The following is a 24,984-nucleotide window of genomic DNA, read 5'->3' on the forward strand; positions in this document are numbered from 1 at the left end:
AAATAGCTACCCTAGGGAACATGCATTCCACTCACTATAGAAACTCTCCAATTCACCTTCAACTTTTATAAACTCTCAGTCATACCGACACTCAACAGATTTGTCCCAATTCTGCAGTGCTCTTGGTAAGGTAGAAGGCTCTCAGCACAAATTGATTATCCTTTACAAAGAAGAAGCATATTTCATTCAGACTCAAATTTCAAGTAGTGCTTTTATTTCTCACTTGAATGGAAGTGATTACTAATGGGTAGCACTCCAGATAAGGAAACCACTCCATCAATAGACACATCTTTGGCATCGATGGGTACACCGTCATTTAACACCTGCAATGAGTACGCCAACGCAACTGCACAGAGCCAAAAGCAAAAATAATCTCTTGAGTAGCGAAAAAGTGATGCACATACAATATGAATTTGCATGTATGCAGACACAAGCTCATACATGCATATAAATTTGGAGGCCTATGTAGTGTGAATGTGTCTGCATGTTCACCTGTGGCTGATACAAGAGGAGGGAGAACAAAAGCAAGGGAAGAGAGAGAGAGAGAGAGAGAGAGAGTTGCATTAATATCCCCAGAAGCTCAAAATGATCTTTAGGACACAAGAGTAATATATCAAATTTTCCAAAGAGTGCATGAAGCTCTTCTAAAGTTATTAAAAGCATAGCTGAGAGAGAGAGAGAGTTGCATTAACATCCCCAGAAGCTCAAAATGATCTATAGGACACAAGAGATAGTAATATCTCAAATTTTCCAATTTTCAAGGAGTGCATGAGCTCTTCTAAAGTTATTAAAAGCATAGCTACCCCTCTCTCTCTCTCTCTCTCTCTCTCTCTCTCTCTCTCTCTCTATCTATCTATCTATGTGACATGAGTGCGTGCGTGCGTCACACACACACACACACACGGGGGGTGGGGGGGGGGGAGAGTTTATTGTCTGTAGAGACCAGACACCATTATCCAGCACGAAAAATATGATTATGAAACTGATCCAAAGGCCCATTTTTTCAAACTGTATGTGTGTGTTCCTGCATACGTGCATGCCAGCGCACGTGCGTGCATGCATGCAGGCAAAACTTTCTTGCACTTTCTATCAACAGAACGCACAATCAATAAGGAGCAGACAGTATGTCTGGAAACAAAACAAGCAGAAAAGGACAACACAATAGACATTATGTAGGATATTGATTGCCCTCAAAGATTGCTGCGACTGTGCAAAAAAGATTGGAAAAAGAAAACGGGCTTAATTACCCAATAATGGACGCTTCCAGCCCCTAGCTTCAGCATGAAGCAAGTACTTCTTCAAAAAGACATCGTAGTACCTGGAAGCCGTACACTCTGCCAGGATCAGTTAACGTAAACAATAGAAGGATACATGTTTAGTCCCTGAGTGCTTTCATCATGTCTAAGACAATGATACACAATGTTATAGCCAGATCATACATCTTGTCTTGACAGAGGGGCATGCAGGAACTACACACAGTATCTACACAGCATATTGCATATTAACCCAAAAAGGTATCGCGTCCGTTGGTATTCCAAACAAAACACACACAGCAAAGAAAGGTCAGAGACTTACCCACCACCACGACCAAGGCGTCGTCCAGCCCTATCAAAAGCAAGCCCTACAAATGATATAAAATGAAGTCTCTGTAAAATCCCAGACAATCTCCTAAAGAAAGATAAGATACAGAAATCAGAGTAAAAGTAGATCCTCCAAACATCATAATTTTGCAGAAACAATCAACCACGAAAATTTGCAAGAGTTTCCTGACAAAAATCACAGCCAAAATTTCCTACCAGGTAACAGTATCAAATCTACTGGCTCATTAGCCTGCATCACTGCGCACAAACACAGCATGTGAGGAAAAACAGACGGGAAAATGATCAATATGATTCCTGCAGCATCTACACTAATCCAGAATGGCAAAATCTATCTGCCACATTGACTTTGTGCTCAAGGTATGCATTATGAACAAAGAAATTGAACCTTGGCTTGAGGCATGTAGCATTGCCACTTTTGAGTTCCAAATTAGCAACGAAATGGGAAACATTACCGTCTTCTCGAGCACTGCCACTTGCATCAGTCAAGGTCGGCTCCAAAATTCCCATTGAATTCGCTTGTAAATCCTTATTGGAGGTGATGTGAAGCAATTTCATATGACCCTCCTTGTCTTCAATCCATGGAACATAAAGTCTTTTTTGACAATCTAACTCACAAAAAATACAGTATCTCATTAATCTGCATCAAAGTGTTAATCAATCAAGGGGGAAAGAAAGAGAATATTATATACCTTTGTAAGACTAGAATAAGTCCAATCATACAAATTTAGATTTTTTGTTGTTCTAAAGACCAAAAATCTACACAAAAAATAAAAGGGAAAATGAAAGAGAAGAAAAAAGAGGTAAACAAAAACTTTTATGAAAAACAAAAGGAAGACATACTTAGCAAGCAAAGCAACACTTATGTCATCATCAGTGCCCAAGCATAAGCAGCTATACTGGGTTTCTAAAGACCCACGGAGTCTCTTATTATTTTAATAATCATGTACTCTTTCTTGCCAGAGGGTGCAGAAAACCCAGAAATCAACTTATGTCTGAACAAAACAAACAAACCTTAGCCAATTGATAAATCATCTGTCACATCAGATTGTTAAATACCATCGCTAAGATATAGTCCTGCTTTTTAATAGGTACGGCAGAAGACACTAGATCTTTATTAATTCAAGTCACTTTCCCTAATGCTGTCTTTAACAACAACAGGCTGATTTTAGCAGATTGAGGCTGCATATAACCCCACGGCTGCCTGTCCTCTGCAAGCCTATCCCAGTTGGTATCCAGAAGGCCTGTGCAGACAGGTTGAGATGGCATATGCTGCTGATCACAATCTTCTACTGCACATGCTGGTCGCAATTATTCTCTTATGTTACAGGCTGCTGATTGTAATCTTCATGCTACTGATCGGAACCTTTCTTGAAGTGTTCAAGCCAGCTGCCTACATTCTTCCGGCTCAGACAACTTGTGACTTATCAGTCCAAGCATTTAAGATAACATCAGCCTCTAAAGGCATAGTCTAATTCTGGAATTGATTGCTATCAACGCACAACAATCACAATCACAGATGAAGCAGGGAGAATAGATGGCAACGAACTAGAGAGGAGGCCTCGGGACCCCCAACAAGCACCTTCAGTCGCAAGCACTCACTGCTTGAAATAGAACAGGCAATTCAAGAGTTCTAACAGAAGCATGGCTCATCAGACAATGATTCATCAGTCAGGTGGACAACCCCTTCAAATTGATGTCTAGGAGGTTGCAGCTGACCATTCTGATGCACAAGGTGAATCAAATATAAGATTCTTGGGAGCCAACCAACACCATTATATAATATACATACCTTTTTAAGATAGAATATATCCAATCTGACTTAATTTTTATATAACAAATGGAAGAACAAAGGAAAGAGAAAAAAGAGACAAGGGGGTTCCAAAAGACATGAAACAAAAATAAGAGTAGAAGAGAAAATCATTAATTAAATATAAATTACTAAGCAAAGCTAAGTATGAGCCGCCATCTGGGTTTTGAAAGGGTTCCAGAATCTCTCGGGTAAACTCATGTCAGAGAAGAGAGTTGCTTGCTGTAGCCAACCCTCACGCAGTGGAATTAGATAGACAGATCACACAACGTCACTTCAAATACCTACACACTCCATGAGCATGCATGTATGGAAAGAACACTTCAGATCTAGAGAGAAAATACTCAGACATACAATCAAAGGAATAGGTATTGGTGTAGATAACCAAGTGCAAAACCTGCCAGTACATGTAGCAACACCTACAGCATACTGTCACTGCGGTAAGGGACCAAACACGGCTCCATATGCTGTACATACTGAGGTAAAGTCCTCTTCTCTGCCACGTGCTTTCATGAGGCTTCAGTGACTACAGATCATGAATCTCCTGTTCACCCTCCTTGCACCACGTGTGGATTCTTCTACCTATATGTAGATCTGCCCCACAATGTGCTCTTGGAACACTCAAAACAATGCTGCAGACTGACTGCTAGGAGAGCCCCAAAGCCCTCCTTCTATAGGGGCTGATTGCCCGCCATCAACATATTCATCAAGTCAGAGTCTGTGAAGGCCTTTCATCCGTCCAACAGAGGACCATCCAACTGTCCCGCTCGAAATTGAGGACACATGGATCCTACAAAGCACGTGCCTTAGGTCCGTACAGACCCGACATCAAACCGGCACCATCTGTAACCAGGTCCATGAAAACTTGCGCAGTGAGATCTCTATGTCTGCTCCACATAGATCCCCATGAGCAGGAATCCCTCCAACTATATCTCGGGTAATACTTTCACCAATTGATCTTTCAGAGGTACCATCATCCTCTTCAGATCCTTCAAATCCCAAGTTTCCACCTGAGAGCTGTCAACAGAATCACCACCTGGTCCTTCCAGCATCATGCAACCAGGCCAATCTAGGGAAGCAATGGCACTCCTCCCTCTTACTAGCTCACTCCCTCCCTTTTGCCTCTTCCCTACTCGCAACCCCTTTCTCTTGCCTGCCTCTGTCCGCCTCCCATTGCTTCCCTCTTTAAGTCTACAACCCATGTTCCTCAACCCATTCAAGCTGCGTCTGTTGGAGTTAAAGCCCCATGTACCTGTAACCCTGTGTACCTTCTGAGTGCAGCAGAATCGTGGAACTTGGAAGAGAGAGAAAGAGAGAGAGAGAGAGAGAGAGAGAGAGAACCCAAGAATTTGTGGGTGCTAGAACACCCTAATCTTTCCTTATCCTCTATTTTATATGAACGATACAATATAAGTGTATACAACTAGGGCCCTACAACCTCCAACAACCTTCCACTTAAAGGCCAATGTGCCTTAAAGGGGAAATACCCAATGGACATGCTATCCAATGCCCATCATCAGTCTGCAATGTGCAAACCGCTCGGAGGTTAAGCTCTTCGTAAGAAGATATGCAGAGTTATCATCCGTGTGAATCTTGACAAGCTGAATACGCTTGTCCTCAAGCTCTTACCTGATGAAGTGATACTTCACATCATATGCTTTGTCTTCGCATGAAAAACAGGGTTCCGTGCCAACTTGATGGCACTCTGGCTGTCACAATGCAAAACTGGAACCTCTCCTGCAATGCCCAGATCTCCCACTAGACGAGTGGGAGAAGCCATATAGCTTCTTTGCATGCCTCAGTGATTGCAACATATTCTGCCTCAGTGGTGGACAAAGCTGTGCATGCTTGCAACCGAGAGGCCCATGAAACTGCACCTCCTGCGAATGTGAAAACATATCCCGTAGTAGACTTCCTAGAGTTTACATGCCCTGCAAAATCTGCATCCACATAGCCAAGGACTGCAAATGTGTCCTTCCTCCCAAAACAAATGAACAATATATACCTTTGTAAGACTAGAATAAGTCCAATCATACAAATTTAGAAATTTTACAAATGAACAAACCTCTTGTACCATTCAAGTATCTCATGATACTCTTTACTACCTCTAGGATTTGCCATGTACCTGCAAACCATCCCCACTGCAAAAGCAATATCGGGATGTATTGCCACCATGGCATACATCAAGCAACCACATGTCGATGAATATGGTATCTTCGCCATTTCAGCCCGCTCCTCATCTGTCTTCAGGCTATCCTCTTGACTAAGTTTCACATATGGAGGTAACGGAGTACTAATGTTTTCCCCCTCTCCATATTGAAACGCTCGAGTACTTTGACAATGTACTCCTTCTATGATAGGCACAGAAGGTAAAGGGGTTTCTTCCTTCTATCCCGCACAATCCTCATGTCAAGAATATGACCAGCGTTACCCAAATCCTTCATGTCGAAGGTCTCGTATAGCTTCTACTTCAAGGCATCCACCCCACAAGTGCTCTTCCCGACGATGAGCATATCATCCACATACAAGATCAAGATAAGAAGGCTTCCATCCATAGCTCTCTTAGTGTATAAGCAATGATCGGTGTCACTCCGCTTGTATCCCTATGACTACATGAAGGCATAGAACTTATGATACCATTCCCATGGCGCCTACTTCAGCCCATAAAGGATCTTCTTCAGCTTGCATACCATTCGCTCTTTCCCCTGCACCACAAAACCCTCTGGATGCGACATATAGATCTCCTCATGTAGATCCCCACGCAAGAATGTTGTCTTGACATCCATTTGGACAAGCTCCATGTCCTCACTCGCAACAACCAAACCAAGCATTGTACGAAAGATAGTCATCTTAACAACCGGCGAGAAAATCTCATCAAAGTCAATGCCCTTCTCCTGCTTGAGTCCTTGGCAACCAACCGTGCCTTGTACTTGAGCAATGCATCACCTGGTGTTTCCTTCATCTTGTAAACCCACTTGCATGGAAGTTGAAACCTTACTCGTGAAAGACAGCAAAGAAACACTTTCATTTGCTCTCCCTCTCTCAACAGATACACTAGGGCCCAGGACAACAGTCGGGCTGGACCCCCCCCAAGGATTTTATTCCTTGAGAGAAGAAGGAATACATGAGTTCAACGTGGAAGCTGTTCATACATAATCCAAACGTGAATGCATCATTACATGAGCTCTCAGGCTCCCTTTCTTGGCAACAAGCCACTTGTCAAATTCTACATTACTTTTCTAATTACATGCCACTAAGGGCAATTCTAGAGTCTTCGAAGCACTTTGTCATGCGAACCGCCTCCTAGACTCTTGTTAGGCTCCCATAGCGCTTAAGAAAATAACTCCTCCTAGTACCTGCAACAAAAATTAATTAAAGCGCACCACCATGGCACCCATTAATTGTTAGCGCTTTGCATGCAAATAATACACTGTGGACTAATTCTAGTCACGGTGGGTGTCCCCACTGAACACACGTGCACACATAACAAATATAAAAATATATATTTATTCTCTCGTTGACCGAAGTCAAATGCTCTTGATTATAATTAAGGGCTTTGACCAAAGGTCGAGGCGCCTTAATTATAGTCAAGTCTCTCCAACCGAAGTTGGCACATCTTGGTTAACCATAGTTAACCCTCTTGGCGCATGCCAAGTCTCGTTGACCTAAGTCAACACTCTCTGACCATAGTCAGCTCTGTGGTTTTCTGGTTAACCGCAGTTAACCCTCTTGGTAATAAACCAAGTCTCCCCGACCGACCGAAGTCAGGATTACTTGACCAGAGTCAAGTATCTTTGACCGTAGTCAATTCTCTGACCATTAAAAGAATTCTTTGACCATAATTAACACATGAAAACTCTTTAATTATGATCAAATAAATGGTCAACTGTACTTTGACTTAGGATATTTGATGGTGAGATCCCCTCGGCTTCTATTTAGTTGACCTTAACTAAAAAGCTTCGTTGTAAAGATCCACAAGCTGTGGATGATCGGATAACATGTCTTCATCCATCCACTTGGCATCTAATGCCGTATAATTCTTGAATTTTACAAGATACCTATAAAACTCCTTGCCTTGAGGGGCTTTGCGTACAGTATGGTACACAATCTACTCTGGCTGAAGGACCTCCTCCCGCTCATCCACTTCTGAAGGATCCTCTGATACTAGCTCTATAGACTCTGGCCCCTGGAATTTCTTTAGAAGACTCACATGGAATGCATTGTGAATCCTCCAATGCTCTGGCAATGCCAACCTGTATGCAACTTCATTTATTCTTTCTATAATCCTGAAAGGGTCATAGTATCTGGAAGATAACTTTGCATACACTTTCTGTTTGCCTTTAAACTTACGAACTTTAAAAGTACCCAATCCCCTTCCTGCTCTTTTACGTTTCTCTTGAGTAATTCCTCTATGTCCAACATAGGGAGGTGCATGGCATTCCTCCAAAATATTTTTCCTCATCTCCTGGGTGATGCATAGGCAGTCATCTTTCATTAGATACCCATCTTTCAGGGAATAGTGATTGGTGGACTGCCCCTCTTGCATTTGCTGTAAAATCTCACAAAAATCTGCATCATTAGCATATTGCTCCCTCATACCTTCCAGGTCCTGATGATAAGCAATAGTCACATTGTTGACCTGGGGTCTTTGGGACAAGGCATCTGCCACTCTATTCCGAATTCCTGGGGTATGGACAATCTGAAAATGATACATTGACAGCATATTTGCCCATTTCATATGCTTCTCGAAAAGTTTTGTCTGAGTTAGAAAATATCTCAGACTTTGGTGATCTGTTTTAACTGTAAAATCTGCACCCAAAAGATAATGCTTCCATGTATGGATGGCATGGATTACAGCCAATAATTCTTTCTCATAGATTCCCAGATATCTCTCTACATCCCGGAGTCTCCTACTCTCATAGGCCACTACATAACCATTCTGATGCAATGCAGCCCCAACACATCTCCCACAAGCATCACAATCCACATCAAATGGCTGATACAAATTCTAGAACGATTAAGATTGGCTCTGTAGTCACCTTCTCTTTGAGTGTGATGAAGGCTGTCTTTTGAGGAATTCCCCATCTAAAAGCTGCATTTTTGTTAGTAATATCGTGGAGTGGAGTGGCTATATCCGCAAAATGCCTGATAAATCTTCTGTAGTAAGAACACAGGCCTAGGAAACTTCCAACTTCATGCACAGTTTTTAGCTCTGGCCATTTGTGAATGGCACGGATCTTTGCCGGATCCATCCGTATCCCATCTTTGGACATTATATGCCCCAAGTAATGGATTTCTTCCAGGAAGAATTCACTTTTCTTGCTGTTTGCATAGAGCTGATGATTTCTCAGCTCTTGAAACATTATCGCAAGATGTTCCTTGTGCTCTTCTTCGGACTTAGAAAAGACAATTATGTCATCGAAGAAGGTACTCATGAATTGTCTGTAGGGTCGAAAAATACGATCCATCATCCTATTGAAAGTAGCTAGGGCATTTGTCAATCCAAAAGGCATCACCAGATATTCATACAACCCAAAAGTAGTGCGGAACGCTATCTTGTACACATCCTGAGGCTGTATCCTCACTTGGTGATAGCCACTCTTTAAGTCTATCCTGCTGAAAACTAAAGCTCCATTTAACTGGTCCAGCACATCATCAATGCGCGGAATAGGGAATCTATTCTTAATGGTCATTTTGTTCAGTGCATTCCTTTACTTGTCCAATTTTCTGATTTTTCTCTGATTTCTGCTTTTTCTGACAGTAAATACTCTCTCAGATAGGCGAGAACTGCTAGCAGAAACAATCTCTGCAGCTGTCCCCTTTTTTTTTTTTGGGACAGTAATTGGATGAAGTAACCGGCTGGTTACACTAACCAGACTAACTGGCTCTGGTCTGGTTGGCTCTCAACTGGACCTCAACCATCTGTAGTCTAGTTAACCAGCTATGATCTGGTTAACTAAAACTAAGGTTAGTTGGTCAGACCTGGTTTGACTAACCAGTCTAGTTTGGTTAGACCAACTAACTGAACCTTGAACCAGGGTTAGTCTAGCCACTGGTTTGCCACCTCAGCAGTCTAGCTGGTTGCCACAAGTCAATGCCATGTCAGCTGTCTGTCAGGCCTGCCACATCAGCACTTGCCATGTGTCTTGCCTATGTGGACTGCCACGTGTCAGGTGGCCAAGTCAGGGCCACGTCAGCCACCTGCATGCACTGCCACATCATCACCGCACATGTGGATGCCATGTCACCTGCTGACCTGCCACGTCATCTGCTGCCTGGCTAGGCACCATGTCAGCGCAGCCTAAGGTAAGAAATTTCTGGCAAAATCCAAGGTCGTCACGCACATCCGTCAGCGTCGCGCGAATACGAAACCCGGCAAAAGTCTCCACGCCTGACCATATATGACGAATGGGATTTCATCGACAGTCTTTGCTGCCTGGCTGGCCGTCGCTCCGTCCTAAATCCTCTTGATCAACTCTGCTCCCTGCGTGGGTTCTCTGTCAGACACCTCTGCAACCCATGGCACCCTGCAAGCAACCATCTCGCCAGTGTTTAGTTCAGCTGGACAGCGCAGTTTGCGTGTCCACAAGCTTCCTTACTTGTAAAGACTTAGTGTGTATGGTCGCTGGCGGAAGGATATGACAGTGAATTGTCCCCTCCATATGCGCCCGCATGAAAAACATTACTCGGCATGGTGATTTCCATAGCTTGACTTCTCAAAGACAATTCACTACGCCCAAGCACCTTGTGTGGAATTTACGTCGTCGAAATACGAGCATACCCCCGTTGGCCCTCCGTCTTGCCTATCAGCCTGCTTCACGGACAATTGAAGACAACTCAAGCCTTCCAATTTGTAGACTGTCTTGGATTGTCAGCCTCTTAAGAAAGGGCCTGATCCTGAGCTCTGATACCAATGAAACCTTACTCGTGAAAGACAGCAAAGAAACACTCTCATTTGCTCTCCCTCTCTCAACAGATACACTAGGGCCCAGGACAACAGTCAGGCTGGACCCCCCCGAAGGATTTTATTACTTGAGAGAAGAAGGAATACATGAGTTCAGCGTGAAAGCTGTTCATACATAATCCAAACGTGAATGCATCATTACATGAGCTCTCAAGCTCCCTTTCTTGGCAACAAGCCACTTGTCAAATTCTACATTACTTTCCTAATTACATGCCACTAAGGGCAATTCTAGAGTCTTCGAAGCACTTGGTCACGTGAACCGTCTCCTAAACTCTTGTTAGGCTCCCGTAGCGCTTAGGAAAATAACTCTTCCTAGTACCTACAACAATTAATTAAAGCGCACCACCATGGCACCCATTAATTGTTAGTGCTTTGCATGCAAATAATACACTGTGGACTTATTCTAGTCATGGTGGGTGTCCCCATTGAACACATGTGCACACATAACAAGTATAAAAATTTATATTTATTCTCTCGTTGACCGAAGTCAATGCTCTTGATCATAAGTAAGGGCTTTGAGTAGAGGTCGAGGCGCCTTAATTATAGTCAAGTCTCTCCAACAGAATTTGGCACAACTCTCCAACCAAAGTTGGCACATCTTGGTTAACCGTAGTCAACACTCTCTGATCGTAGTCAGCTCTATGGTTCTCTGGTTAACCGCAGTTAACCCTCTTGGTAATAAACCAAGTCTCCCCGACCGAAGTCAAGTTTACTTGACCAGAGTCAAGTATCTTTGACCGTAGTCAATTCTATGAAAACTCTTTAATTATGATCAAATAAATGGTCAACTGTACTTTGACTTAGGATATTTACATGATGGTGACAGAAGTACATGCTTCCGTCTAGGCAAATGTACCAACTTCTAGGTTGCATTCTTCATCAATGAATCCATCTTCGACTGCATAGCCTTCTCCCACTTGCGCTTGTCATCCCTAGACATAGCCTCTTCATAGCATAAGGCTCTCTACAATTGGTCAATTGAGTATAGTCCAAAGACGGTGTAAACCTCTCCGAATGGTGTAAACTTCTCTGGAGGACGTGAGACTCTCGTAGACCATCTCAACACTTGCTTGCCATGAGCAACTTGCTGTCACAACTGATTTTCCTGCATAACTTGAGGTTCTCCCACTTGCTATGGACCTCCCACCTCAATATTTTGTGGCTGTAATTGCTGTCCATTGACTTCATAATTTGGGACTATACACAGAACGCAACGTGATCCATCCTCTTGGAATACCACTTTCCTGGTTTCCACTGTTTTTTTGGGCTGTTTATGCATTACAATTTCATTGAAGATCACATCATTGCTGCGAACAATCTTCCTGGCCTCTGGATCCCATAGACGATATCCCATCTCTCCCGAATCCCCATACCCAAGAAATATGCATTTTCTTGACTTTGGATCAAGCTTACTCCAGTTCTCCTTAGGTATGTGTAACATAGGCCTCGTAGCCAAAAACACGAAGATGCTTGTAAGAGGCTGGCTTGCCCGACCACACATCCTCAGGGTATAAAGAAAATACTTGGAGACAAATAAAACAATACTGAAGACAATCAATGGCTGAAGAAGATATATATATCACAAACGGAACTTAGTACAAGTGAAGAGAAGCTCTGAAACAAACTTCAGTCCTGACAACTGTAGTGGACTTCTGCACTAGCTCCACAAGTTGGAACTGAACCAAATCTGAGACAACAAACTGATGAAGGGGTTGCTGCAGATTTGGAATAGAAAGAACGGAATCTGGAGCGGAAGTTGGAGGTAATCTGATGCAGAAAGAAGAGCAGAACTGAAGCAGAGAGGAAGGCTGTTCTGGAGCAGAAAAGTGGACAGATCTGGAGCTGAAAAAGGGGACAGATCTGGAGCAGAACGGAGGGGCAGATCTGGGGCAGAAAAGAGGGCAGATCTAGAGCTGAAAAAGGGGACAGATCTGCAGCAGAAAGGAGGACAGATCTGAGCAGAAAGGAGGACAGATCTGAGCAGAACGGAGGACAGATCTGAGCAGAAAGAAGGAGCAGATCTGGGGCAGAAAAGAGGGCAGCAGAGGAGGCAGCCAGGAGGCAGAAGTTGAGGCAGCAGAGGAGGCAGCCAGGAGGCAGAAGTTGAGGCAGCAGAGGAGGCAGCCAGGAGGCAGAAGTGGCTCAGGGTGTGCAGGAACCTCTGGAGCTGGAGAAGAGATGATGATGGAATACCTAGCCCCCCCCCCTTTAAATAGGAAGGGGCACAAAAAGTCGGTCAACCTGTAGGTTGACCGACCAGGTCAATCTGGTCGGCCAGATCTGGTCAGACCAGAAAAATATATTTTTTTTTTTTAAATAATTTTTTATTTTTGTTTCTCCTCTGCACCGGGGCTTTTGACATTTCTTTGGTTGTGGTTTTTGCCTCCGATGCGAGGTTTCTTTGACAGAATTTGGAGAGGCACCAGTGGTGTTTGTACCTGTTTATCTGATCCTGGAGAATTGGAGATTGCCTGGCTTAACACCCCCTCTCAATGTCCAATGCAGACAGGAGAAGCAAAGAGGTGTTCCATGAGTGATCTATCATCTTCATCAGCCTTTTTTTTTTTTTTTTTTTTTTGGGTGGGGTTTTCATTTAGATGGAGATGCCTACAGAGTAGGTTTTCATCTTCACTAAATGCCCAGATGATGGTACAAAAAAGAAAGACTTGAAGGAGTGCCCTCGCAGGGGATTTGTTCACTTCCTTAAGTACACAAAGAGAGAAAAAAACTGTTAAAGAGGAGGAGGTAAACCAATCCCCAACCGTGGGCAGAGATGCTCAAGAGTAGGGCGATTAACCGGCTTGGTAAGAATATCAGCATGATTATCGGCAGCTGGAACATAGATCAACCGAATAGTACCTAGTTCCACTTGCTCGCGAGTAAAATGAAAGTGAACACCAACATGTTTGGTGCGGTTGGAAAAAATGGGATTGCCTGCGAGAGCAATGGCACTTTTGTTGTCGACGTAGAGGATCGTGGGTTCAGTACAAGGAAAGTGCAATTCTGCCAAAAACTGTCGAAGATATATGGCCTCTGTGGTACAATCATACAAGGCCCGGTATTCAGCCTCAGTAGAAGAACCAGCAACAGTCTCTTGTTTACGGCTAGACCAAGAAACAGGTGCCGAGCCAAACGAGAAAATATAGCCGCCATGAGAACGACGATTGTCCGGGTCACCAGCCCAATCAGAATCAGTGTATCCCTGTAGGGTTAGTCCTGGTCTGAAATGTAAACCATAAGAGTAAGTACCACGAATGAACCGCAAGATACGAATACATGCATGCCAATGAGTGAGCTTGGGTTCATTAAAATATTGACTGAGAATAGAGATGGAGTAAGCAAGATCAGGACGAGTGTGAAGGAGCCAGAGGAGTTTGCCAACAACCTGGCGATAGAGATGTTCATCAAAGGGAGGAGACTCCAAGCCTTTTGAGAGCTTTACGGTGGGATCTAAGGGAGTGGCAGCCAGCTTAGGCTCATGAGGAATGATTTGATCAAGGAGTTGAAGAGCATATTTCTGTTGAGAAACAAAAGTACCACCAGAATGTTGTACAACTTCCATGCCTAAAAAATAGGAGAGCCGACCAAGATCAGTCATTTCAAAAGTGATGCTGAGTTGAGTTTTAATGTACTGAAGTGTAGTGGGAGTGGAGCCTAAAAGCAAAAGATCATCGACATAGAGTAAAATAAAGCAGACCCCCTCTGACGAATGATGGATATATAAATTTGGATCAAAGGGAGTAGAATGAAAACCATTAGTTTTGAGGAAGGTGTCTATTCGGTGGAACCATGATCGAGGTGCTTGTTTGAGACCATAAAGAGCTTTGCGGAGACGGAAAACCTTATTTTCATGGCCAGGAGGAGAAAAACCTGGTGGGGGAGTCACATAGACTTCTTCATCAAGGTAGCCATTGAGAAAGGCACTCTTGACATCCATTTGATAGATAGTCCAGTGGTGATGAGCAGCTAAGGCAAGAAGAAGACGAAAGGAAGTTAACCGAGCAGTAGGGGCAAAGGTTTCCTCATAATCGATACCATGTTTTTGGCGGAATCCTTGCACTACTAAGCGGGCTTTGTATTTGTCCAGGGTGCCATCGGCTTTGAGTTTTGTTCGGAAGATCCACTTGGTTCCGATGACCTTTTTGTGAGTGGGTCGATTGACCAAGATCCAGGTCTGATTGCGATCAATACTTTCAAGCTCCTGTTCCATAGCACGATGCCACGCAGGATTTTTAACTGCTTCCTGCCAAGTGGCAGGTTCAGAATGTATGATATAGGCCGTGGTAAAAAAAGAGGCAGTGGCAGTAGAAGAAGTTATTCGAGTAGAGCGGCGCGGACCAGAAGGAGGAAGTTCGACAGGAATAATCCCGGAATCCTTCATAGTTTGACGATACCAGCGAGGCAGTGGGTCGTGAGGAGAAGCAATGGGTGGGGGGAGAGATGTTTCGGGAGGAGAGGAAGGAATTTCGGGTGGAGAATTGTCGGAAGGAACTGGGGTGGAGACGTCATTAGTAGAGAGAATAGAGGAATTTTTAAGCACTGCTCTTTCATCGAAGACCACATCTCGGCGAACCAAAACTTTGTTTGTACGAGGATCAAATAATCGATAAGCTTTGGCTTCTGCCGAGTAGCCAACTAGAAGAAAAAGTTCAGCACGAGGTTCGAGTTTACCGCGAGTATCATTGGGAGTATGAGTGTACGCGCGGCAACCAAAGATTCGAAGATGAGAAATAGAAGGACGATAGCCATAAAAGGCCTCAAAAGGCGTCATGTTCAAGATGGGTTGAGTAGGACAGCGATTAAGGATATAGACAGAAGTATTGACGGCTTCGGGCCAGAGACGTTCAGGCAACTCGGCTGCAAAAAGCATGGAACGGGCCATGTTCATGACAGTACGTTGTCGCCGTTCGACACGAGCATTTTGGGAAGGCGAATTTGGAGATGTAAGATGGCGTTGGATACCATGCTCTTGAAGGAATTGAGTGAATTCATGGGAAATGAATTCACCACCATTATCACTACGAGCAATCCCAATAGACTTGCCTGTTTGGTTCATAACCAAGCGAGCCCAAGTAGCAAAAAAAGAAAAAGTGTCGGATTTCTCTTTCATGAAAAACACCCATTGATAGCGAGAGTAATCATCCACAATTAAAAAGAAATAATGTGAACCATTGAGGGACGGAACAGGAGATTTGCCACTAATATCGAGATGAATTAGACGCAAAATCTCACTGGCTCGAGAAGTGGAATGAGAAGGAAAAGGAGTGCGGCTTTGTTTACCTAATTGACAGGGATGACAAATATCTTTAGCGCGCGATAATTTAGGTAGGCCATCAACTAGATGATCCCGAGACATTTCATATAAAGAGTCATAGGACAAATGTCCCAGACGATAATGCCATAATCGTTCTGTGTCAGTTGGATCTTTTAGGGTAGCATTACCGTAAAGCCGATGAAACTCAGAACCGCAAGGGGAGGGAGTCGCAAGAAATTGATTTATAAAGTACAGACCATTAGGTTGAGCATCACCTCGAGCTAGAAGGAGTCCCGAGGACTCATCTATGATGTCAACATGCATCTTTGTAAATAGCACTGTGCGACCAAGGAGGCAAAGTTGATGAACAGAAAGAAGATTGACCCCTAATTGGGGCACATAAAACACTTGATCCAATTGAGCAAGTTTGGGACCTTTGTCAGTATCAAAAGTTATTGAACCAACACCATGAATAGTAGCAACAGAGTTATTGCCACAACGAACTCCCCCTGTTGCCGGTTGGCGAGAAATGAAGAGATCAGGATGAGGGGTCATATGATGAGTGGCTCCACTATCCACAATCCAAGAAGATTTAGAGTCACATGAAAGAGTATGAAAAGCTGACCCAGATAAGGAAGAGGAGGAGTCAAGCTCGGTGATATGGATCAAGGCTTGAGAAGTGAAGTCTAGAGAATCTCCGGTGGACCAGTCAGACAGACCTTCAGGAGTTATAAAGGGAGGAGAAGGAGTGAAGTGATTAGTGACATGGCCCTGGGGTCTCCAGAGACCAGTGTTCGAAGGAGGAGGAGGAGGAGGAGGACCACCCCTAGGACGCCAACGAGGTGGCTGAGGAGTCGTGGTAGGGGGCTGTGGAGTCCAACGGGGTGGTTGAGGAGTCGTGGTAGGGAGCTGAGGAGTCCAACGGGGTGGTTGAGGAGTCATGGTGGGAGGCTGAGGAAGAAGGCCTTTGGCTTTGGAGCGACATTCATCGTCAATATGCCCAACTCTCTGGCAATGCTGACAAAATCTATTCTTTTTGGGAAGGGAGTGCCAGGCGGGTTTACTACTAGAGGGGTTAGGAGTAGGAGAGGGCTTTCCGGAGCTAGGTTGATCTTTTGGAATCCCGGAGAGAAGAGCCCCCTCTGAAGCAGGAATGCTATGTTTTTGGTGAACCTGAGAGTAAAGACCAGCATAACGCAAAAGTTGACATTCAAACTCATAAAAAGTAGGAAGAGAAGGTTGAGAAATGATTTGTTGCATAAAACTGAAATACTTGGGCGGAAGTTTATTTAAAAAGAAAGTAACTTGGTCATCCTCAGATTTGGGAGGACCAGTTGTGGCAAATTCAGCAACTAACCGCCGGTAATCGGCTAGTTTAACCTTGAGATCATCGTCAGCAAGAATCTGGAATTGTTGGAGATCATGGTCAAGATTGATACGACGAGTACGATCTCAAGCTGCATAGCGGTCAGTGAGATGTGCCCATCGCTCAGAGGCAAGATCAAAATGCTGTAATTGAGAGTGAAATTCAGGTAAAAGACCTTGCATAATTTCAACAATGGCAGTGGCATTACGATGTCGCCACGAACGAACTACCTGAGGAGGATAAACATGAGGATCAGGTGGCGATTCGGTACCTTGAACGAGTTCCCATAGGTCTTGAGAATCAAGCACATGGCGCATAAGATTGGACCATGTGGTATAATTAGACCCGTTAAAACGAGTCATATCAGTGAAAGCATGTTTGGCTGTTGCAGAGACAAGGTGAGGGGAAGAAATAGAATGATAGGGAGAAGCAACCGGAGGAGGCAGAAGAGAATTGGGAATAGTAGCAGAGTGAGAAGAAGGGAGAGGTGGCATCACCGGAGGAATAAAGGAATTTGAAAAAGGTCCTGAGGGGGAGGGATGAATATGAGAGGCGGGATAAGACATGAGAGGTGAAAAAGAAGCAGCGGGAGAGATAGAGGGAAATAAACTATAGGAATCCAGTGGCATGGGAGAAGGAGGAGGATGAGAAACCACTGGAGGAAAGATGGCAGCGGAAGAGATGAGAGGGAAGGGAGGGAGGGAGGGATGTGAACCGAAAGCAAACTCATTGTCAGACGCATTTCTTCCTTCTCGTCTGCGAGTGTTCACATGCATGTATGGATCTGTGTCCTCGTGATTACTTGTTCCTATGCCTTGCATAACAGAAGGAGTTGCACTAAGGGAATAGGGCATCATACCTTGCACTGATTCTTGTGGAATAGGCACTGTCGAATAATCCAATGTTCTCATGCCGGTCTGTCCTCTTTCGTCAGGGGATACTTGTTCTTCGTTGGCACCGAACTTGAGATGTTGCTCAGCTTCTTCTGAGTTGAATAGAGGTCCTTGTTGACGTATTGGAGAGAACCGTGGAGAGATAGAGGCACGAGGTGTGCGGGTACCTGCTTCAAGTTCCTTCCATTTCTGGAATTCAGCAAATTCTTTAAAGAGTTTGGAGAGGTATTCATCACCTTCAATCCTAGCAGACTCTCTCTCGACATATGTCGAAGGTGATGGTTGAATAGAGGTTGATTCAGGCTGAGATCGCTTCGGAGAAGAGGGAGAAGACATCTTCAGGTGATGATTTATCTTCCAAGCTTTCCAGATCAAGGCTCAGGTGTCGATTGGCACACCTGGCTCTGATACCATATAAAGAAAATACTTGGAGACAAATAAAACAATACTGAAGACAATCAATGGCTGAAGAAGATATATATATCACAAACGGAACTTAGTACAAGTGAAGAGAAGCTCTGAAACAAACTTCAGTCCTGACAACTGTAGTGGACTTCTGCACTAGCTCCACAAGTTGGAACTGAACCAAATCTGAGACAACAAACTGATGAAGGGGTTGCTGCAGATTTGGAATAGAAAGAACGGAATCTAGAGCGGAAGTTGGAGGTAATCTGATGCAGAAAGAAGAGCATAACTGAAGCAGAGAGGAAGGCTGTTCTGGAGCAGAAAAGTGGACAGATCTGGAGCTGAAAAAGGGGACAGATCTGGAGCAGAACGGAGGGGCAGATCTGGGGCAGAAAAGAGGGCAGATCTGGAGCTGAAAAAGGGGACAGATCTGCAGCAGAAAGGAGGACAGATCTGAGCAGAAAAGAGGACAGATCTGAGCAGAACGGAGGACAGATCTGAGCAGAAAGAAGGAGCAGATCTGGGGCAGAAAAGAGGGCAGCAGAGGAGGCAGCCAGGAGGCAGAAGTTGAGGCAGCAGAGGAGGCAGCCAGGAGGCAGAAGTGGCTCAGGGTGTGCAGGAACCTCTGGAGCTGGAGAAGAGATGATGATGGAATACCTAGCCCCCCCCCCTTTAAATAGGAAGGGGCAGAAAAAGTCGGTCAACCTGTAGGTTGACCGACCTGGTCAGAGTTGACCGACCAGGTCAATCTGGTCGGCCAGATCTGGTCGGCCAGATCTGGTCAGACCAGAAAAATATTTTTTTTTTTTTAAATAATTTTTTATTTTTGTTTCTCCTCTGCACCGGGGCTTTTGACATTTCTTTGGTTGTGGTTTTTGCCTCCGATGCGAGGTTTCTTTGACAGAATTTGGAGAGGCACCAGTGGTGTTTGTACCTATTTATCTGATCCTGGAGAATTGGAGATTGCCTGGCTTAACACAGGGACCTTTCCGTCCAACGGCTACTCGATGATCGATTGATCAAATGCACTGCTGTCATAACAGCTTCTGCCCAAAAACCATGTGAAAGACCAGCCTTGGAAAGCATGCTACGGTTCCTCTCCTATATGGTGCGATTCATCTTCTCAGTAACATGATTTTGCTCCGGGTTTTCCCGAGTAGTCAAGTCCCCCTTGATGCCACGCATATCTGAAAACCTCTGAAAAGCATGAGGTGTACTCTCCAACATTATCAATCCGCAAGCATTTAAGCTTCTTCCCCGACTGATTCTCCGCATATGCCAAGAACTTCTGAAATGCATCAACGGCATTTTCCTTTTTCATAAAGGATAAACCCATACTTTTCGTGTAGCATCATCAATGACTGTAATAAAGTACGATGCTCCTAGAATGACATGGTAGGCATAGCTCCACACACATCACTATGAACCAATTCCAATGGTTCAGTCTCTCTTTCCAAGAGATCTCCTATGTGATGACCTAATCTTCTTACCATAAATGCAATGCTCGTACATGGTAAAAGAAGGGACATATTGCAAACGAGAGAGAATTTCCATTCCACTTTGACTCATGTGCCCCAACCTGCAATGCCATAAAGAAACATACGGCTGCTCAGTGATGGCAATCACATTATCTTTTGCACCAGATACTTGTAAGGAATACAATATCCCACACTTGGACCCTTTGGCTATGACCAACGAACCCTTCAATATCTTCCAAGACTGGTTCACAAAGTATGATAGCCAACATCATCTAGCTGTCTTGTACAAATCAAGCTCTTGGTGAGGTTTGGCACATGATGCACATTCTTCAACACAAAGGTAGACCCACTAGCAAAAGGAAAATGTAGGTCTCCCACTCCAATGATATCACATACATGGTCATTACCTCAACAAACACATCCTTTCATTCTCACATCATAAGACGCAAACCAGTCCCTGTGTGAAGTGACATGAAAAGATGCACCTGAATCAATGATCCAGTTCAGTGCAAGTGATCCATTTGCTGTAGTGAGAAAAGCACATGGAAGTGTAGATACCAAGAGTACATCGCTCTCATCACTGACATCATGAACATGTGTCACTGCATTCACTTCCTCTAACTTTGCCTTGCCGTTGTCTTCCTTCTTGTCGTCATCTTTCTCCTGTCCTTTGCCTTTTTCCTTCTTCCACTTGTAACAGTCCTACTTCATGTGGCACTTCTTGCCATAGCAAAAGCACTCCAAGTCTTTTCTGCTACGAGACTTGCTTCTCAACTTGCCTTTGTAACCTCTCTCGGGAGATTTCCCCCTCGCATTAGACCTGCCTCTCACTGCAAGTGCACTAGAGCTCTTTGTGCCAAAGATGTTATTCATGTTCACCTCCTCTGTGAGCAAACTACTCTCTACATCGGCACTAGTAAATCCACCAGCAAATGCAGAGTTGCTAACGGCCGTCCTGAAAGTATCCCAACTTTCAAGGTAACAATGACTTTCATCGAGTCCTCGAATGCGATCTTCTTCGCCGATAGCTAACTGAAGATAGTATTAAACCCATTCAAATGGTTGGACATATAAGTCCCCTCCTCCATACGAAGGTCAATGAGTTTCTTGAGCCAATACACCTAAATCGCCGCACTCTGCTTGTCATACAAATCACATAGTTTCTGCCACACTCCATAAGCACCACCCTTCGTGTCTTTCACATTGAAGTACACCGACTTTGAAAGTGTCAACATAATGGTCGACTAGCAAGCTCATCAAGCTCTTGCCAATCATCCGCATCCATGGAATCTGGCTTAACACCTTTGACCTTGATAGGTCTCACCTACATCTTCTGCACCAATACATTGTAAATTTGTTTCTTCTAGTACTAGAAGTTCGTGCCATCTAACTTCTCGATATTAAACAATGCATTCTCCGATGAAGAAGTCATAATGACAACTGAATATACACGCCCAAAAGCAATGCAAATATGCCAAAAAAGCACCAACAAATCAGCCCCAAATGTGCCAACTGCAGTGGCCAGTCAAAGTGCTGAAATTACAAGAATCTGCAGCAACTTTCCCTGCTTTGGACAGCCAATATCTTTTCAATGATAACTCCGATACCAAAACTATACATAGCAAAATTGTCGCCAACTGATAGCTCTACAAACTTCCAATTTACTAAGAAATACCTCGATGCGAAGCTCTCGTCCCACGCACACCCCACAGGCTTGGGCCGTGGGGCTCTAATACTAGTTCTGAGCGCAGCAAAATTGTGGAACCTGTAAGAGAGAGAGAGAGAGAGAGAGAGAGAGCACAAGAATTTGTGGGTGCTAGAACATCCCTAATCTTTCCTTATCCTCTATAATCTATTATATATGAAAGGTATAGTATAGTGTATACAGCTGTACACACAGTTACGGGCACAATGTTGCAGACCAGTTTCTATCTACCGCCCGCTTTGTGCTCATCAGCCGGATTTTCTAACTCATTGTGGGCTCAAGCAAGGCCTCAAAGAGCCCTTTGCTTGCTTCTGGCATAATTGGGGCCTCTCCACCCTCCAACACCAGCCAAAGGGTCTTAGCCCTTTCTATCGCCTATGAATTTTCTTCTAAGCTCTCTCGCTATTTGCAACTTGGAGCAACCCTACAAAGGCATTCCGCCCCGCTCATTGTTAATCAACCATTTGACATTTGTTCTTTTTCTCTTTCAAAGCCCCTTCCAACCGCCTTACCACCTTCCTTGCTAGCCTATTCACCTTAGGGCCAATGACCTATCGTCCTTTTTCTTCTTCTCCCCTTCGCCTTTGAGTTAGCAGGTGGCAGTTTTGTTTGATAAAGGAGTTCGTGATCTAGGCTTTGGTCCGGCCAGAGGGGCCCACATGGCAGCACCCTCAACACTCTTCGCCATCTAAATCTCCCTTTGCCCAAAGGAGAAACAATTGATATTAAAAATCTATTCTCTCCCTGCAAGATCGAGCAATGGTGGGGCACATCATTGGCCTTAGCGCGACATAACGAGAAATTAGAGATTGGGTCCAGGTGAGTCTAGCCCTAGAAGGTGACGAAACCACCTAATGCGAGGGTAGTGTTTCTACTACAGCTTAGCTCCCTGGAGTGTGGACATCAAGCGTCGATGGAGCAAAGCCTAATTTACGTTGGACCACATTGGGTCTTCTCCATCCATGGTACTCTCCTCCATCATGTCGGAGGTGTCTAGTTATGTTGCGCTTTCCAAGCCTTCTAAGGAGTACATATCCATCTTGTCTACTATCGGGGCTTGTTTTGGTGCAGTACTCGAGACATTGACTTCAATAGCCTCGGTACCCTTAGACGGTGGAGTCCCAAAGATGTGATTGATGGTGACCCACCCAACCACCAAAGACTTCTTGAGAACTTGGTGGGAGGATTCTTCAAGTAGCAAGTTGAGGCTTTAGGTCTACCAAAGACAATGCCTGTGTGTGCCTACATTATAGATAGATGGGCCACCTCGCAAGGCTTGTGTATGCATCATGAGTCGTCCCTCCTCTCATCCCTAGAGCCAATTAGATCAAGAGCAGGAGGGAAAGAAGGGAAAGAGAAGAGGGGAGAGGGGGGCGTAGACTTGCGTACCACCCAATCAAAAGCCACAACCTTCTCTCTCGCAAACCCCTTGCGTCATCCCTTTGAGGGAGGGTTCGACTAGAGTGGAGGGCAAGAAAGTCAGCAAGCACGTAGCAATGAACTGGAGGAGATGGATCTAGAAGCGACAACAGGCAAGGATGGAACCTTAGCTAGACTCACAAAGAATGAAACTAAGAATGCCTCACCCTCTGTAGATGGTTTTCCTAAAGAGGGAGGATTTCTTTGATCTTCGAGCGAAGGGGATGCCTCAAGACACAGGACATGCTCTGTTGACAAAGGTCCAGACAAGTTCAAGGCTACCACCAGAGAGCTCTCCCTCCTTTGGTCTAATCTCCCAGTCAGTGCCCTCACTACTACCCTAGCCTCTATTCCCTTCCTCACCTCCTTGCCAACCCTCCTTCCTGACCTTCCCACCCCTAACAGCAAAAACCGTGCACACATGGGAGTGGTGACCCACGTTGTGCTCGAACTACAATAAATAGCAGTTGCTTCTCTATGGCCAGAATTGAAGAATATGCAGAAACGACAACTGGCGCTGAAAAATGGCCTGCGTCAGTCAGGTCTTGTGAAGTGTGGGCGGCATTTGATTGGTCAACCATGCCCTGTGTGGGTGGTTGACATCTTTCTCTAACCATGCCCTATGTGGGTGGTCAGTGGTATTTGAGCGTGCCTTGTGTGGGTGATCTGTGGTATTTGGCTGACCAAGATCTACCTCGTAGTGTTAGGCCCATGGGGGGGAGTTGGAAATATGGGCCTATGGCCTTGGTGTGGTCCTAACCCCCTTGTGGTACATTGGAACAAATATGGGTTAAGGAGGGGCATTGAGGCCCCTTGATGCGTAGGTGACACATGCACATTGGAGAGAAAATCCCGTATGCAATAGTGACATCAAGACATCCTTGGATATAATAAGGCTTGAGCCCCTCTCCCAATATCCCGCCGGCTTTTTGTTGGATGTGGGAGAGGCTCTGCATGGCTATGGGACGAGGAGTGAGACCACCGTACCCGCCGGTGCACCCCTTGGACGTGACACGTGGCAACTGGCCATGTTTTCCAACATGAACCTCCTTTGTGCATGGCCTAGTCCCCTAGGTAGAATCTGCCCATTCTCTCCCATAACTGATCGTGTCGGCTATGCCTGAAGAGAACCTCGGATCCCTAGAAAACTCATCCTCTTGCCAAGGGTCTTGGCTCGTTGCGATAAAGATGAACTGCTCCCATGTGCCCACTTTCAAGAAGGCATGGCAACGAAAGGTGCCCCCCTTGAGCTTGTCCTCCTTGAACTCTAGGTTGTTGAAGTCTCCTCCAACAACCCAAGTGTCATGTGCACGGATTGGTATCTGACGTGTACTAGGTACACAGAATTAGCTCAGGTTAGCCTGGGGAGGCTTAGAGCTAGGCAAGCTTGATTCTCGGGTTGAGTGGCAAGGGTACGAACTATTTATAGGTCTTCGCTATTTTTGGCGCCGGGGCCCGAGTCTATAAAAGAGGCCCAGGGGGTTCAGTTCTCAGTGTGCAGTTGGGAGCAAGTCTCGTTCCCAGGTGCTAGGTCTGATCCTGGATTGTGTCGCAGACGCGCGCTTGCATCTTAGCGTAGCCCAAGGCCCAGTGGCAAATCCAGGGCTTCACAGCGCCACCTGGTGGTATGGGACACCAGGCTGGTTTGGATCTGATTGGGAGTTCGTGCCAGTAGCTCAGCTCGTGGCTCGGAGGGGACATCTTCTGATTCGGGATCACATCCCGTAGATGTCACGGTTGGTTGGGTGGTGAGCAGCCTGCTCAGTTCTGATGTTGTGTGTGGTTGTTTTGCAGATCAGGGGTTTCAGGAGTGCTGGGACGTGTCAGTTGGTATCAGAGCCAGCTCCTGAGGTAGGAACTTCTGATGCGAGAATTTTTGACGGATTTCTCTTCCAGGTATGCCCTAAATTTCGAAATTTCCTGCTGAGTTTTTGCTGGCTACCTGGGGTAGAAGGGGTGAAGAGATATCTGGAAAAGCAAGAAGAATAGGAGTGAGAGAGAATCGAATTTTCTGAAGGCCTCTAAGAGAAGTTTAGAGGGAGGAGAAATAGAGCAGAAAAGTAGGAGAGATGTGCTGGGAAAAGACAGCAAG

The 24,984-nt window shown here is 44.9% G+C and overlaps 1 protein-coding gene across 1 annotated transcript in view; it reads right to left on the reverse strand.

The window, feature by feature from the left end:
* Positions 1-77: 77 nt before the first annotated feature.
* The window catches only part of 5-FCL (5-formyltetrahydrofolate cycloligase), a 35,481-nt gene continuing 10,574 nt past the window's right edge, over positions 78-24,984 (reverse strand). Inside the window, exons 3-7 of the mRNA XM_087369685.1 lie at positions 2,054-2,206; positions 1,797-1,838; positions 1,576-1,621; positions 1,248-1,318; positions 78-346 (exon numbers count right to left, since the gene is read on the reverse strand). Of these exons, the coding sequence (XP_087225811.1) occupies positions 213-346; positions 1,248-1,318; positions 1,576-1,621; positions 1,797-1,838; positions 2,054-2,206 (446 nt within the window). The 3' untranslated portion in view covers positions 78-212. The remainder of the gene's footprint in view (positions 347-1,247; positions 1,319-1,575; positions 1,622-1,796; positions 1,839-2,053; positions 2,207-24,984) is intronic.

This window comes from Dipteris shenzhenensis, chromosome 31 (assembly GCF_047967505.1).
Source record: "Dipteris shenzhenensis isolate YYH24624 ecotype China chromosome 31, Dip_SZ_1.0, whole genome shotgun sequence".
In the NCBI taxonomy this organism is placed as follows: Eukaryota; Viridiplantae; Streptophyta; class Polypodiopsida; order Gleicheniales; family Dipteridaceae; genus Dipteris; species Dipteris shenzhenensis.